A 17,392-nucleotide genomic window follows, 5' to 3' on the forward strand; every position below is an offset into this window, starting at 1 on the left:
TCGATTTACAAGCTTATGTTCTGGGTTTCTGGGTGCGTAGCTAACTTGCCAATTGTTTATGCTCCGTAGCGAACGAAACGCAACGGTCACTGTCGCACTAATATGGAAGAGTGATCGAGAAACACAAAGCGTTTCTTTGTCGTAGCGCAAGCGATTTACACCTTGGCTTGGCTAGGTACCCTGGTATACATGTAGGTACGAGTATTTCGCCAATCGTTGGCTCTCGGCGAGTTGCGATAAGTGGAACAATGTTGCGCGCAATTTATCAGTAGTATTTTCTAGAAGAGAATGATTCCAGGAATTACTTTTTTTATTCCGCCAGTCGTTGACATTCAGCGAGTTTCAGTAAGTGTTCGTCGGCTCGTATTTGTAAACATGGATGTTCGAAGTTTGAAAGAATCGAAGCGAAGTCAAAACACTTAGACCGCAGACCAGGAGCATATTTCGTCAGTCATCGCCTCCCTGGTGATACTTTGTCAGATGAGTTTAGATCATCATCTTGCTAGACCTTGTTCCCATTTACTTGGGGTCGGCCTACTCTGTTCTTGTCTTCCATTCTGCCTGATTGAGTGCAAGGTCAGCGTCTATATTGAGATCTTTCAGGTCTCGCTGAACCGTCGTTAACCAGGTGGTAGGCCGTCTTCCACTTCCTCGCTTCGTCGTTGGAATCTCGAGGGCTACCTTAACCATGTAGTCTTCTGGTCGCCTCTGTACATGACCGTACCACCTCAGACGTTTTTCCGTCAACTTTTCTGTTATTGGAGCTGCTTTAAAACTACCCCGGTGACACCCGCTGACCAGCGTAACATGCGCATCTCTGTGGTGTGAAGCTTGTTCAGGTTGGGTTTATTTGTAGCCCAGCAGGGCTAAGATGGACGGCTGTCTATCATTTGTCACCATACCTGTCATGTTCTAACAAATATGTAAGTGCGAAAGTGACGCATAATATGACAAGTGACAAAAACACGACCATGATACCACTGCAGCACTCGGATCCGTACAAGATCGCTGGTCGCTTATCGGAGAGCGCACCTACACTGGTTTTTAAGCGTTGGACTAGCCCGCGCTCAGGTGCCAATTAGAATTATCCGACCCTTTTTTTGCAGATAGTGGCACGCGCGGTTGTAGTTAACAATAGACAAAGGATAAGCCGTTGCGGGCCAGCTACAGAGCTAACAACTATACCTATACCTAGGTTCTTCTGGCAATATTTCGGTATCTTGCAAAATTAACTATGGAAAAACCTCAATGCCCTATTAGTATATGTATTTTTCCAGGCGTTTACATCATGTTACGAGTGGTGCGTTATCAAAGGTGAAGCCCAAACACTGTCGTCAACATTATACGTCCGGATATCGGATAGAAGTAAAATGTATAAAACGCCATTTTTTTGTATTTATTTATTCATATGAGATATCCTTATTGATAAAATAAAACGGACAAGTGCAAGTTGGACTCGCCCACCGAGGGTTCCATACTTTTTTGTGTTTGTAGCGGCAACTTAAATACTTACATCATCTGTGAAAATTTCAATCACGGATTATAAGATACAGCCTGATGACGTGATGACAGACGGACAGACAGACAGACGGACGGACAGCGGAGTCTTAGTATTAGGGTCCCGTTTTACTCTTTGGGTACGGAACCCTAAAATCTTAATGCAAAAAAGGCGGACTTGATACCAAAGGGCACTACTCTAGCACGTCTAGGAGCTGTTTTTTTCATAGGTACCATATGACATCCGATATCGGGGAGGTACGTCTATCGGATATCGGATAAAACGGTGATACTGCGGAAGCGAATGTAGTATCCTACATCCAATAGTAGTTCCAAATCTCTCCAGAGTAGCGCTAGAGTAGCTAAGAACCTAGGCGTTATTGACGAACTGAAGTGCGCTGTCTATGATTTGATTTTTTTTTTTTTCAAATATTCTAGGTAATGTAGCGCCGCCTATTTAAGGTTTTTTGACGGACACTTTTTGGTACATAGAGATTGTATTCCTTACAATACCTACCATACCACCATACCTTCCATACTTAACAGTCTCCTGGAAACAGTGGCAGGACGGACATCAATTGACAGTTCAATCGACAACTTTTTTTTGTAAAAAAAAACTTTGTAAGATACGGTCCGATTTGCTGATACTACTATTTGTCAACTATAGTAGAGATCGTTAAAAGTAGTTAAGTACAATTATTTACTGCGTAACAATTGCGTAAATTTGTATAAGTTCATTGTTTTGATTGTATAATAAAATACGTAAAATATGATGTTTTTATTAAATTTTAAACTTTTATTTCATTAATTAATTGTTACGAATGAAGACTCGTAGGGTGTTTTGGAACGATGCGGTCTGACTTATTTCGGGGGTCTATTATAAACCGTTGAATTACGTATGCACTTTTTTTGTCTCTTTCTTTTTGCTAATGACGTGAAAGGGATAAAGACAATAGAATCCAAATATTTCGAACTTGTATTAGGCCCCGCTTGTTGAAATGACATTCGAATCTAAAGGTCACTTGAATGTTATTTTGTCTCACTCGGTGAGCAAAATGCAATTTTGCTCACTGTTTTTAAGCAGCAAATTACCCTTGTTTGAGCTGCTGACGTGAAAATAACTATTTCCCAATAGTAATTTCTAGGTGAGAATAGTTCCGGAAACCTCACTGGCCTTGTAGGTATGTATTTTACCAGGCGTTGGCATTTACGTATTACGGGTGTTGCCATTAGTGTTCGTCGGCGCGTATTTGTCTGCATGGATGCCTGGTGCATCGCAGGCGAGGCCAAAACACTTTCGTCAACAATTAGAATATTAATTATCATAAAAGTATTTATATTTTAAAAGTAGGTAAAGCATAGCGTAAACAAAAGCTCGCAGGTTCGAACCGTGGCTCGTACCAATGAGTGTCTGTGAACTTATGTTCAATATATATATATTATAATATAGTAGACGGCAAACGAGCAGACAAATCGCCTGATAGTAAGTAATTAATGACGCCCATGGGCACCTGCAACACCAGTGGGGTTGTAAAGTGCGTTATAAGTAGTTTTATTTTCGCGCCGCTTTGTACAGTATGGATATCTACCGTCTCCAATTCTCCCTTAATTGCTCAGAGGATAACTGGAAGAGATCCCTTGAAGGGATATAAGTTCGCCTTAATTACTTACTTACTCCGTTGGCTCAGCGACCCAAAATGAGACTTGGCCTCCGACACAAGATAGCGCCACTTTTCTCGGTCCTGTGCGACCTCTCGCTAATTGTCGACTCGAAGCTCGCGCAGATCCGCCTCCACCATGTCGCTCCAGCGATACCTAAGGCGTCCGACAGGACGTCCTCCTGCTAGGCGACCCAGGTACGCTTTTTTTACGTTCCGATCTTCGTCCATTCTCTCAAGGTGGCCCAACCAACGGAGTCTGTGGGCTTTACTTTCTCCCATGATGTTAGGTTCAGCCACTAGGTCTTCAATCTCAACCAAGTTCGCCTTGTTACTAATTTAATGACGAGTGTTTTTTCCTATTTTGTTTTATTTTTTGTAAATTAAGTAAGTGTTTTATTACAACTACTAAATACGTAGGTACGGTAAATCGTATATATTTTATACACATGTCTGGAGCGGGCATTATCACGCCTCCGCCTGAAAATGGCATTTCATCCAAGAAAATCAGTACCTAGTGTTAATTCCGCGAATTAATTACCGCTAGTGTTAAACGTGTGTCGCATTATAGGAATGGGCGTGTGATGAGCACATAGACTTGAACCAGACTAGACTCATCAAATGATAAAGATAGTTTAGGTATTTTTATCTTTATTTGATGAGTCTAGTCTAGAAGCGCTGGTGACCTTATAGTTCTTTTTTATTAGGATTAGAAAAAAGGTAAACAATCATGACATGTCATTTTATTGGAAAACGCTTTTCAAAAATCAATAGCTATTACTTATGAAAGCAAAATAATGTAAATGATCGTACTTGATTTATAATTTTTCAATAAATTTAAAAAGTCACGTCAAAATCCTTTATCTTTTTTTAATACAAAAAAAGTCCGCGACTTCGTCAGCGTGAAACTTAGACCATAACCAACCAGAGTCGCCTTTAAGAGCTTCCCTCTCTGTCGAAAACCTCGACCAATGGTCATACTCACGTCATACTTATTGTATGGACTGATGTTTATCTGGCATGGCTATTTGTACGTTACGTACAAATTGCCGTAACGTGCCCAGCCGCCGCAAAAATCTGCAGATTGTTTTGTACCTACACAAAATTACAGACAAGGCGTAAGCGTCTTCAGTTGCTTGAATGCTCTAAGGCGTGAAATGATGATGATTGATATAACAATCCTATGTCCTTCCTCGGGCCTGAAACTTTTTTCATACCAAATGTAAATGGGCTTTCGTCAACTGTACTTACTACGTCTAGTTCAATGTATGGTCTGTGAATGGGCGTTTTCTGGCGATGGTAATAAAACGGGTTGGAAGCAAAATCGTCACGCTAAAAACATGGAGTGGTTGATGGTGTTATGTCTATTGGCTGTGGGCGTTCGGGCTGAGGTAACTAAATATTTTATTGATAACTACTAAATCAACCTTTATTTACATAATGGATATATACTATTAGATACTACCTTAAATCTAAAATAAAGGCCCTTGAGGCATTGTACTTAGGATGCTGGCGGCATTTGCTCATTGTATCGCAATGCTCATACGTTGTGCGAGGAAGGCGCCAGCTATTCGGTTATCAGTTACGTCATACAGACCAACCCCTATAGACTAAGCTTATAGGACGACTCGCGGTCACCGCCCGTGTGGGGCGTGTGGTTTATAGGGCACATATAACTTAGCACGCACGCCGCAGCGTGCAGCAGCGCTCCGTTCAGTTGCGCCCAATTTTACGACATTTCGAAAGGCTATGCCTGGATAACCTAAGTGAATCTGCCCCCAGCGAGTTTTAGCTTGTAATTTTTTTTTTTTGATGATATGGCTTTATGTTATCATTTTGGTAAATCAAAAAGAAACAAAAAATGATCTTTCTAAAAATATAGGACACATTGCGATAAAGAAAAAAAAAAACGTTTTTTTTTTAAAGTACTTTTACGTCAGCGACAAGCTTTTCATCGAAGTTAGCCTCTTTAATAATCTACAAAAAGAATGTATTTACTTAATTTTATCTGTGGTATAGCAGCGTGTTTCTTTAAATTGAATACATTACTATACATTTTCTTTACCCGCTCGTTAAAACTGATAGATAAAAAAACTTTTTAGAGTAACGTGTATGTTTATAATGAACACTGGCCACTTACAAAAAAAAAAAGTATTAATTCCTTCTCTGCCGGTTATTCACATAAACTTCAGATATTTATCGGAAATAATTTTAGTTAAAAATGGATTGCAGGAAAACAGCAAGTAATAGTAATTAATCGGCACAGAAGGAATGAATACTTTTTAAAAAGTATTAATTCCTTCTGTGCCGGTTTAAAGGAAAAATCTAAAAATTTACCGCTTGGGGACATCATAATGTATTCTAATAATATCAAGAAACATAATACAAGGAATATATTAACAATCCACTGCGAAAAAACTCTTGTTTTAAGCTCATTTAGATAATTTTGAAACGTCACTTTAAACACTCGCGGCGGTACGCCATTTTCTTTGCCGCATAGATTAAATTTCGCAGATGTAACACGTAGGTACTAATGATTATCTATCTTATTGTTTGCAGAATATATACATAATAATGATATGTTACTCTTTATCTCGTAATTTTATTTAGTGTTTTTCTCATATTTTAAGAGTATATTATGCTATAAGCGCCATTTGATTATAAATATTATAATTGCTACGAGTACGAAAGTCATTAGAGAAAGAGTTTCATGACTATTTTTATAAATTTTAATGTCGTCCGTGTCACATATGTAAAACAATTTCAATACACTTGTAAGGAAATAAATACATTTTATCTAGATTCTTCACAGTGTGTATGTAGGCAGAAAATGAACAGTTGTCATAACAGTTTCGCCTCTGGCTAGCTACACAGCTATGCTTATTCTTTAGCTTAGTGACAGACGTCAAACGCTGAAAATGGCGGACATAATTTGTTCTCGATAGCCTGTCTAGTATATTTATGTCAGTGCTTGGGATAAGACTTGAACTTGAGACCTTTTAGAACACCGGTCCAATCGCTGAGCTGAGCTACCGCTTACCAGAGACGTGCGAAATTTTCATTCGTTCCTTCATGTGAAGCAATAATTTTTCCCATATTTCCTTTATTAAAAAAAATATCGATAACAGACGTATCGCCTTGATAAAAAAGTGGTTCTTGCAACTAATTTTTCAGATCACCAATTTATATCAACTATTGGCAACAATTTATATCCGAGTATATAACAATATACTCCCCTATACTTACAAATAACTGTAGGCTACGGTTTACCCTTAATGTTACGCGAGCTGCTTGTGATGTTTGCCATCGACGTAGTGTAAACGATGGTGTCTTATTAAAACTATCTTTCCACGTATAAAAAAATAAGTAGTAGGTACTTCTGTATATCTGGTTTTGTCAGGAGTGTGTTTTAAAGTCGTCGCCATTGTATAAATTCTTCCATTTATTTTTATTACAGTTTCCGACTCAAGAATTCCTCGAAGCCCTCAAACCTGTTGTAGCAAAATGCGAAGCGAGCACCGGGGTGGATAAAGGTAACTTTTATACACTGTAGAAACTAAAGTTTTGACAACCGGTCTGGCCTAGTGGGTAGCGATCCTGCCTATGAAACCGATGGTCCTGGGTTCGAATCCCGGTAAGGGCATTTATTTTTGTGATGAGCACAGATATTTGTTTCTCAGTTACAGGTGTTTTCTATGTATTTAAGTATTTATACATTATATATGTCGTTGTCTTGACTAACCACAACACAAGCCTTCTTGAGCTTGCTGAGGGACTTAGTCAACCTGTGTAAGAATGTCCTATAATATTTATTTATTTAAAGTTGTGCATACGTCCGGATTTCTCCTGACTCGTCTGGATTTTTGATCCTTTGTCAGAATTGCGGAGGGACTTGGCAAGCAAGGCTCGGAAACCGGTTAAATTTACTAACCGTTATCATGTACTTGGCGCAAAATCTTTTAATTCCGGTTTCGTTCATTAAAACGTTATTTTTAACCGGTTTTTGGAGAACAGAATTTATTATCAGATTAACCGGTTTAGAGCAATAAAAACCGGTTCCTTCCTATGTCGGTGTCTTTGTTTACGCGGCACACCACTAGGCCGGCCGCCCGTCTCGTCACTCGTCGAATGAACTAGTTTAGATTACGATAAAGTTCATAAAACGTTCGCGTTCTTATGAAAGATCCGAGTAAAACCGAAATAAACCGGTATTTACCGCTATTTTTGAAACCGGTTCCGAGCCTTGTTGAGTTGGCGAGTGTTGGGGTTTTTTAGAATCTTCAACTAGCCCCTAGTCAGTTACAATTTTTGAACTTGGGCAAATGAAAGCAAAGCTTATGCCATATTATGGTACAAAGAGTGGGGAAATAGGTTATCTTCATACAAACGCACCGCACGCGGCTTTGTGCGCTATAGTATCTTTACGTCGCCGCACGCACACTCAAACAAAAGCCCGACTGGTGCACTGAGAAACGGGTCGAGATTTTGTTTGAGTGTGCTGTCGGCGACATAGATACTATGGCGCACACATACAAGCCGCGCTCGGTGCGTTTGTATGAAGATAACCTACTTCCCCGCTCTTTGTACTATGGTGATGCTGTAGCTTCAGCATAATTATGATGACGTACTATATAAAAGGTTTTAGAATACGGAATTTATTTATGACTTAAATGACCGTCTAATGTTGATTTGTTACGAAGATCTTTTATTGGGGTAACCAAATCTGTAGCCTGTGCTACGCTTAGCCATCAGCGACTGCGATTCGATCAACATTGAAGTTATACATACACAAAATTGCATGGCTAATTTATGATTGAACTCATTGATAATATATCCATGTAAGCTTGCACATTAAATAATAGAAAGTCAGTAAAACAGGTATTACCTATTTTCAGCACTTGTAGATGACTTCAGCAAAGGCACTATGGTCGACGATGAGAAATTAAAGGTAATTAATTAAATACATAAGCAATTAAAACTTACAGCCCACTCAACTCAGATGGTTGATCTGAGTTTAGTGGTATACTTTTCTAGTAAAAGATTGCTTACTTTGGGACGGCTTGCTTACAGTATTTAACATTTTTAAGACCTGTAAAGTAACACATGTAACACCTCTGGAGTTGCAGGCGTCCATAGGCTACGGTGACTGCTTACCATCAGGCGGGCCGTATGCTTGTTTGCCACCGTCGTCGTATAAAAAAAAAACATTGACATATATCTAAGGACGGGTCTTACGGGCACTAATAATGGTGCTAGTCCAGTGGTGTCACTCACGAATTCGAGCCAATCGTGCACTCTAACGCAACTAGTTGCGACCAATCGCGCGCGTGATGCGAACTCATCAACCAATCGCGTTGTGGCGTTAGACTGCACGATTGGCTCTAATTCGTGTGCGTGACACCACTGTACTGGCCCCATTCTTATTGCCCGTAAGGCCCGTTGTTAGATATACATAGGTATATCAATGTTATTTAATTTTTAAATTGTTCGCATGTAGATTGACCTTTACTTTCTTCCTTCCACACTGCAGCCAACGATAAATAAAGACGTACATCTACCGTCTTAGTTTAGTGGGATACTTTTACAGTCGCCATCAGATCGGAGCGGCCAAGGTGCTCATAAATATCTGAACACGTCTCTATTGTCATAGCGTTAAGAGTGCGTGTTCAGATATTCTTAACCCCCTCGGCCGCTCCGATGTATCATTATTTGATGGGGGCTGAAACCGAAATTCGCAAATTGCGGGGATCTTTCTCTTTTACTCCAATTAAGACGTAATTAGGGTGACAGAGAAAAACGCCCGCAATTTTTGTACTTCGATTTTCGCGGTCATAGCCCTGAACTCTGCATTGATATGGTTAAATGTTATTTGAGGTATCGATAAATTGTATATGTAAAATCCCAAGAGCCGATTATCTCAAAAATATAGGTACGTTTAAAAATAACAACATGTTCAAAGTTTGCGATGTAATGCTTTACCTATACTTTGTACGGGGCTCTTGAGATTTTAATCTCATGTAGTTAAACATTTTGTTACCTACCTACCGTGCGATAGAGCGCCCCTGGGACATGATGTGAGAAATTACATCCACCTAGTACCTAACAATTCCGTTTAAAGCAAGAATTCTACTGTCACAGATTTAAGGCTTTATGCCACCCGTAGATACATATAGTATAGTTTCTATAGATATATGCAATACGTGTGTGAGGGATAACATGAGACGAAATTGAATTAATTGTAAATACGTTTTAAGATTTCTGACAACATACCAAACATAACCTACGTAATTTGGTCGGGTTGTTTGTTATCCACCATTAACTATGGAGTGTGGAATAAAAGAAGGAATATCTCTATGTATGAAAAGTGTCCATCAAAAAACATTAAATAGGCGGCGCGACAATACACCGAAATAAAATGTTATAGACCTAGTATTTATATAGATGTGCTATACGCGTGCGCCAATAAGGGACAGAACATACGCAATGCGACAAAATTAAAAACACATTTTAACATTCCTGACAACATACCCAAAACAACCTACGTAATTTGGTCGGGTTATTTGTTGCCCCTCCCCCATTTCATCTCTATAATATTATACGTCTATGGTTCATGTAATCCATGAGCCTACCTAGCGCCACCGGAGAGATTAAGAACTATTATTTAAACCTGAAAGCTGGTCACTTTTGCAATAGTTCTGCCATAAGAGATTTTCCTGTTTTTAATTCCACACTTCATAACCATAAACTATTCTAAGTTCACGGTGGGGAATAAAAAAGTGAGACTGTGACAAGGACAAACAATAATAAGTAATTAACGCTTTCTCTCTCTACTACATTCATGTTACTCATTACATTTGACATTACTATTGAAAGTAGTAATTTGAAAATTGGAATGGAAAAAACCACGAAATAACGACGGAGTGAGTTATATTTATTAAGACATTTTTACCAAGCTTTAGATCAGATCTGGTCTGTTTCAGTTGAGATAATCAAATTTAAAGTTTAGTTAGTACCTAAACCATGCAATCTTTGAAATTATATACACTTCTTTTCGTTCGCAGTGTTACATGAAATGCATTTTTCTGGAATTTCAAGTGGTAAGTACGAGCTAATAAGGTACGTAACTATTAGAGTGAAACAAACTATTTTTAGTCAAATTCAATTTTCATATTTTTAGTTTTTGTGCAAAAATTGTTACTTACACATTTATAAAGTGCGTTTTCGACCTTTTCTTCTTGATGTTTTTGTCTATCGAGCGAAAGTCAAAAAAATTGGATTGCAATCGCTAAAGTCTCTCAAGATTGCTAATTAAATTTTTGGCAACCGTATTGTTATCTAAAACAGCGGTACGATTTTTCAAAAACTCCGCTCTTTAAACCTACGGCACCTTAATAAGTGTACCAATTTCCAGCTAGACGAAACAACAGGCCACTTTCGATACGAGAAGATGCTGAGCGCTCTACCCCAGGAGATGAAAAGCATCGCGTATGAAATGGGCCGCAATTGCATCCACTTCAAGGGGGAGGGGGGCGCGAATCTCTGCCAAGTGTCGTATGACCTGCATAGATGCTGGCAGCAAGCCGACCCTGAGGTAAGCGATAAGATACTGTAGATACAGATACCCTTAGAAATTAAATGCCTTGAAGTAAGTTGTGAATGTATTTAGGTAGAAGATGAAAAACATCGCGTTCAAGATGGGCGGCGATTGCATCCACTTTAAAGGAAAGCGGGGGGGGGGACCTCTGTCAAGTGTCGTATGACCTGCATAAATGCTGGCAGCAAGGGTAAGTTATATGTAAGATGTACGACGTGTACGTGATGGGCCGCAATGGCCGGTCAAAGTAAGGCGCCTAGGTTTGGTAAATTCTAAGTAGTTCTTTTTATCATCTAAAACTTATGCTGGCGGCACCTATGAAAACCTTTAACAATTGCCAGCCCCATTGCAACCACTATCTATCAATAATATTCGAGACACCTTTCTTGCTATAAAAATAACGTACCTAAAGCGCACAAAGAATCACGAATCTCAGATTTGATTAAAATAAGTCGAATTTCGCTTTACACTTTGATCAGTTACGAGAATCCTCGAAAGGAGCACCTCCCAGTGAAATTATCTAATTGGCCCGTTAAGGTACTCATAGACTTAAGCAATCTTAAGCATTCACTTGTACCGTACAAGTTGTACGTAATGAGTATTTTCGCGAACAGAAGAATATAGATAGAACACAATTCGCCGAATATGCTTGTAACACTGTGAATGCTACAAACACTGTGGTAATGCTACACTAAGAGTCTATTTTACAAAGTATTGGATAGCTAATGCAAAACTTAGCACCTTTTATCTACCAGTTGTCCAGTTAAAATTATTTGTAGATTGTGAAACGCTAACGATGACTTTATTCGACAGATAAGTGGCAAGTAGCTGAATATTCAAGACTTTGGACATTGTGAAACAGGGGCCTTGTACCTCCTAATGAGTATTTTCATGAACAGAATAATGTACTAGCGTTCTTGGAACAATTCGCCGAATCTGCTTATGAAACTGCGAATGCTACAAACACTATGCTAATGCTACACTAAAAGTACAATAAAAAAACCAAGGAATAGTGCGGTCACAAACAAAAACAACATTTTTCTTATACTCGTCGACTGTAATTGTTGAATTAAGATTTCGTATATCAAACTATAATTGCGTACTTATAATGTATGGGCTCCCAACTCAACTATAATATTCCTTTCGATACGCTGTAGTAAACTTTTAATTTTTTTTACCAAACATCACGTAAGTACTACATTTTTGTCTACTGAGATACTTACCAATTTTCATTAATTATTTAGTTTTTATAGTAAAAAAATATTATTTTAGATGACTCGTAGATAAAGTATTGTATACAATAGTAATATAATCAAGCCTTTCAATCTCGTACCTTACTTAAGTAACTCAGCAAGCTTCGTTGTTATGTAAAATTACTATATAAGTTGATGGTGACTTTTACATGCTAACAAAGTGTTTTAGTGCATTGAAGTGCCAACATTACACAATAAAATCTTCTGCCTCAGCGTGTGCTCGAAGTTCTTCTCGAGTGAATCATCAGCATCTTTATGAATATACATATTTGAATTGGTAGTCATGTCTTGAGTCTCACCAGAGAAGTCTTAGCCTTCTGTTTAAAATGAATAGAATAGGTTATATAATTGTTCATTCAGCAAACGAGTAGGAACGCAATTAATTAGCTTAATGATGTTCCCTAATTGCACACGACGAATCACGTAACATAGCAGGAGTTGCTCTGAATTATTTGCTTTTCATTTGTAAAGTGGGTTGTGGAGTGGATATGCTCTGCAACAAGATGCCGCAAATCGTTAGCTCGTTGGGGTATTACGGGGTTGCAAGGTACAACGTCAATGACGAAAATAATCTAATTGTATGCATGTATGTGATTTTATTGTTGCCGCTTAGAAATATTTATTTATTTATTTATTAAACTTTATTGCACAAACATATACAATTACGTATGGCATACTTAATGCCAAAAGGCATTCTCTACTAGTCAACCATAGGGCCAAACAGAAACACTAAATATGATGCAGGGAAAAACGAACAATCCAGTAAAGAAAATTGACAAATAGAGACTCTATTTGTCAATTGTGCGGAAAGAGAAGAATCGTGAAATGCAAGGGAACTAAGGAAACCCATACATTGTACAACTCTTCGGCGCTCGGGTTCACAAACTTGAATTATTAATTGGGTCAACATCATAAACAAGTCTGCAAAAAATCCTACCAGATTTGACGCAAACGAACCCCATTACAAAAGGCGACAAAGTTACTGGATTAATATTAAATCGGGTCACTCACGTATTTCTAGTCGAAGATTGCTCAACATGTTTCGATCCATAAGAAGGAGCATCAACGGGAGCACGCGTTGGCGGGCCGACGCAGACCCTGCAATTATAGATTTTTTTTTTTGGCAGATTTGTCAAATCTAACCTTAAATAACATGACAATACGTATGGACGCACGCGTCTTCGTGAATGACACGATCAATATATAACTTTTTTTTTTATACGACCGCATATTCTAAGCGTAATTCATGTAGGTACTATAACTGTCATAGGTTTTACAATAAAAAGTACAACTTGTAATTTTGCTTAAAAAACAAGCAATTTGTTGCTATAACTGAAAACGTCACATTTATGGACGCGACACAACTGCAACTTTTGTATGATAAGTTTTTCTTTTGTGCAATAAAGATTAAAACAAATAGTTACTAGTTAAGACTAAATTAAAAATTTGCTTTGGGAATCGTTTAAATTTGCGTTGCCTACATCTCGTATAAATTTGCGGTTATATCAAGAGTAAACGCTGTATATTCGAAATAGGTGTACTTTACTTAAAACTAAAATGTATTTTACTTCAAAAAAAATTAAGCTTAGAATAAAGGCCGTGGCCGGACTAGGGAACATCTTGTGCCTTAATAGATTTTTGACCTGATTTTTTTTCTGGTGATGTACCACGTCATTAGTAAGTTTCAGTTAGGATCGCAAACTTCCCTCTTAATTGAGACCCGCAATATGTCATTATAAACAGATTAAGACTCCATATAAATACATGTCAATATTTTTCAAAGCATTATTTTTAACTTCTAAAACTGAGATACCATTTTTTTAATGTTCCTTTATCCTGCCACGGCCTTTAAAACTCACCCACAAAAGGCCCATAAATATAGTGGAAATATTTTCTGCCCCTGGATGAGGTCCTGTTAGCCCAGATGGCAGAGCTGGGCTAGCCGTCCAGTGGTTCAGTCTCCATCAGTTCAATTAAAATTTATTCTAAGCTTAATAGCATCGTTAGCAGACTTGTCTGCTTCATAATCTACATAATTTAATTACTATTATTTATTTAATTTATTCATAATTATGACTTGTTAAGAAATAAGTGAATGTCCTTTGTATGTATTTGAAACCTCATCTCCTGCTCACTTATTTCTGTTTCCCTTCCAAATAAATAAAATAAAATAATCCTTATCCATTGATCCGTACTCTATATAATGTTTAACTACCAACAAGGTATCTCAATTATTTAGAGTAACTCATCAATACTGTAAGATAATATAACTAGACAATCAATTATCTACCCGCGTCGGCTTGATTAAGGATAGATTACGAGATTAATATGTAACACCTACGCAACGGTTTCACTATCAGGATGTTAGACAATACAAATAGATAATGCTCTAATAGTCTAATTATAGTAATTATTTATAAAGGTATCGTAACTTAAGATGCCACACCCAAAACTCACAACACGTCGTGTACCTATACAAATCAAGCATGAGGAAGAAACTTCACAGGGCTTTGTACATCTCTTTACTTAGAAGAGAAGGCTTTTTGCAATAACTCAAAAACGGCTGAACCGATCATGTACGCTGTAGTTTTCATTGAAGGTATTTATTAAGCTTTTAGTTCCCTTTTTTGGACACATGGTTCTAAAGTTAGAGGTCCTCACATGTTTTTTTTTTCTTTCGGAGCGATTATTTCCGAAAATATTCACTTTATCAAAAAATGGTTGTTGAAAACCCTTATTATTTTTCAAAGACTTACCCGCACCATTGGGTTAAAGCGAAAAAAAAAACATTTTGTACGGGAGGTATTACCCTGATTTTTTTTGTAGTTTTTATTTTACCGTTCTGTTGCTATGTATGATTTATATAGGTAGGTACATATCCATGCCAAATTGCAGCTTTCTAGCACTAACGATCACGGAGCAAAGCCGCGGACGGACAGACAGACGGACATGGCGAAAATATAAGGGTTCTTAGTTGACTACGGAACCCTAATTAAAAGAAATTCAATTGTTTATGGAAGATCGAACCTACTTTTTTTTTATTTGCCGCCTGCAACAGCGCGGCGGTAGTGGCGGCTACTCTTTAGACCAAAACAAAAGATGCACCAATTTTAGATTAAAACATTTTGAAACTCCTTCCACATGCAATAATTAAATTGCCATTCAAACCAATAGCGTCGAAAATTAAACGATTAGCGTCTGCCTCCCATGCCTCACATTCCGTGCTGCCTCCTAGATTTGATAGGACAGAATCAAAACAGTTTTCCTATTCACATCGTACAACTACTTACAATTAGAATACGAGCTGGCCCCGGAAAGTTAATTCTGATGACAGAAAGTTTCCAAAATTGCAAAATTTCCACATGGAAACATTTCTAAAACTTGTCATATTTTTATATAGGAATCGAAATTGTACCTAAATTAGACTTTACCTAAATGTTGAGTCATTTAGGGCTCAACCTAATTTGGTTGTCAGTATATAATGGTATGAAAGGTCCAATGTAAAGTAAATGGTAGTAAATTAAAGTCCGTATTGTACCTACGTACTTGCCACAGTCAAATCATGACTTTGGGCATTTCATAATCTGGCCAAAACCCGGAAAGAAAAGATTACCCATTTTCCTTGTATTTACAGAGGGTAGATTTTTGTCTCTCGTATACTAATGTTTTATTTATTTGTTTCAGCATTATTTCCTTATGTGAGGTGCCGTCTTCTGGTTGTAAAGGATAATCTGCACTAATTCTTTCACTAATACGAATTTATGGATCATTCCTTAGGATGGAGCAATAAAGACCAAGTATCATATTCGTAATGTTGTTTATTGTTTTGTTGTGTGGTGTCCCATGAGTCGTGTTCATAGCGCCACGAACGTTTATTGACCGAAGCGATAGCGAAGGGCCTCCGTTTCTAACCATAATATATAAATAAATAATAATAATACGTCCCGCAGTAAGCTCAATAAGGCTGGTGTTGTGTGTACTTAGACAAAGATGTATATAATATATGAATATTTATAAATACTTAAATACACAGAAGAGCAGATCCTGGCAAAGGCCGGGATATCGCTAGGTAGAAGAAGAGACTTAAATACACAGATAACACAACAAATATCCGTGCTCATCACACGAATAAGTGCCCTTACCAGGATTTGAACCCGGGACCATCGGCTTCATAGCCAGGATCACTACCTCACTACCCACTAGGCCAGACCGGTCATCAAAATGCTTTCGTACTTGGGCAAAATGCTGGTTGGGCAAATGGTTGAGATACGCGTCATACTCATGAACAGATGCTGTTTGTGGAGACTGATCTGTTTAAGCTAACTTTATTCTTGAGTACAATTACAGTGAGACACCTCATTCGGTTCTCGTATGTTTCTTTTATCCTAATGAATGTTTTAATTATACGGAATTTTGACTCTTAGAGACTCTATACATCTCTAAGGATAATTTGATATCAAAATCATTTAGTTCTGACATTTAGAGATATTTAGACTACACCTCTAAATAATTTTAGATTTTTTTTGTAAGTATCTGTTTGTGTTTTTTATTATTACTATTATAGTTTTTTTTTTGTAATTCGACATTTAGAGACTTTATACATCTCTAAGTAATAATAATATTTTACTTAATGATAATATTTTCAATTAATTTTATTTTATAATTCTTGATGTGCTTGTTTTTGCTTGTATGTAAATTTCATGTTGACGTGTAAAAGTGCCCTTGTGGGTTATTTGCTGAATAAATATTGAAGTTGTTGAAGTTGAAGTCAATTCTCATGAAATTTTATGAGCAGTACCCCTAGTGTAAATTTATTCGATAGCGAAACGTGACGTACGCGTTTGCGTTAAGTCTCATTTTGTATGGGGTTTTGAGTTTCCAAAACGTCCCGCTTGGCGCGCTGTTTCTAAATCCCATACAAAATGAGACTTAAGAGGCTGGTAACACCCATTGTCCTTGAAATTGATGTTACTTAAACAGTTTTTTAAGAAAGACTATTTGTTTTAGTCAAGTAAGAAAAATATATGTTCATATTAATTATATTTCAAAGACCGCGGTTGTACTCGATACATGATTGAACGAAATCGGCTTGATAGAAAATAATTGCAAAGATTGGTCTTAAAATCACAATTAAACGGTTGTATGTCTTTATTGTTTTGACTTATGGGTCTGCAATTAAAATCACAATTTCAAAACATTTATATCTAAACCGCTGTTGAGTAAAATATTACACTAATAATCCACTTTTTAGGGTTCCGTAGCCAAATGGCATAAAACGGAACCCTTATAGTTTCGCCATGTCCGTCTGTCTGTCTGTCTGTCTGTCCGAGGCTTTGCTCCGTGGTCGTTAGTGCTAGAAAGCTGAAATTTGGCATGGATATATAAATCAA

The 17,392-nt window shown here is 37.6% G+C and overlaps 1 protein-coding gene across 1 annotated transcript; it reads left to right on the forward strand.

The window, feature by feature from the left end:
- The first annotated feature begins 4,424 nt into the window (after window positions 1-4,424).
- On the forward strand, window positions 4,425-15,807 carry LOC133528091 (general odorant-binding protein 83a-like). The gene is made up of 6 exons (XM_061865307.1): window positions 4,425-4,546; window positions 6,613-6,688; window positions 8,051-8,103; window positions 10,217-10,252; window positions 10,567-10,746; window positions 15,687-15,807. Exons 1-6 carry the CDS (start codon window positions 4,496-4,498, stop codon window positions 15,702-15,704), a joined length of 414 nt encoding a protein of 137 aa, XP_061721291.1. The 5' UTR covers window positions 4,425-4,495; the 3' UTR covers window positions 15,705-15,807.
- The last annotated feature ends 1,585 nt before the right edge of the window (window positions 15,808-17,392 follow it).

This window comes from Cydia pomonella, chromosome 19, assembly GCF_033807575.1.
Source record: "Cydia pomonella isolate Wapato2018A chromosome 19, ilCydPomo1, whole genome shotgun sequence".
NCBI lineage: Eukaryota > Metazoa > Arthropoda > Insecta > Lepidoptera > Tortricidae > Cydia > Cydia pomonella.

Coding starts and splice junctions, on each gene's coding strand:
- LOC133528091 (XM_061865307.1), top strand. CDS start 4,496: ATGGAGTGGTTGATGGTGTTATGTCTATTGGCTGTGGGCGTTCGGGCT. Junction 4,547..6,612: donor CTGTGGGCGTTCGGGCTGAG/GTAACTAAATAT, acceptor TTTTTATTACAG/TTTCCGACTCAAGAATTCCT. Junction 8,104..10,216: donor TCGACGATGAGAAATTAAAG/GTAATTAATTAA, acceptor TTTCGTTCGCAG/TGTTACATGAAATGCATTTT.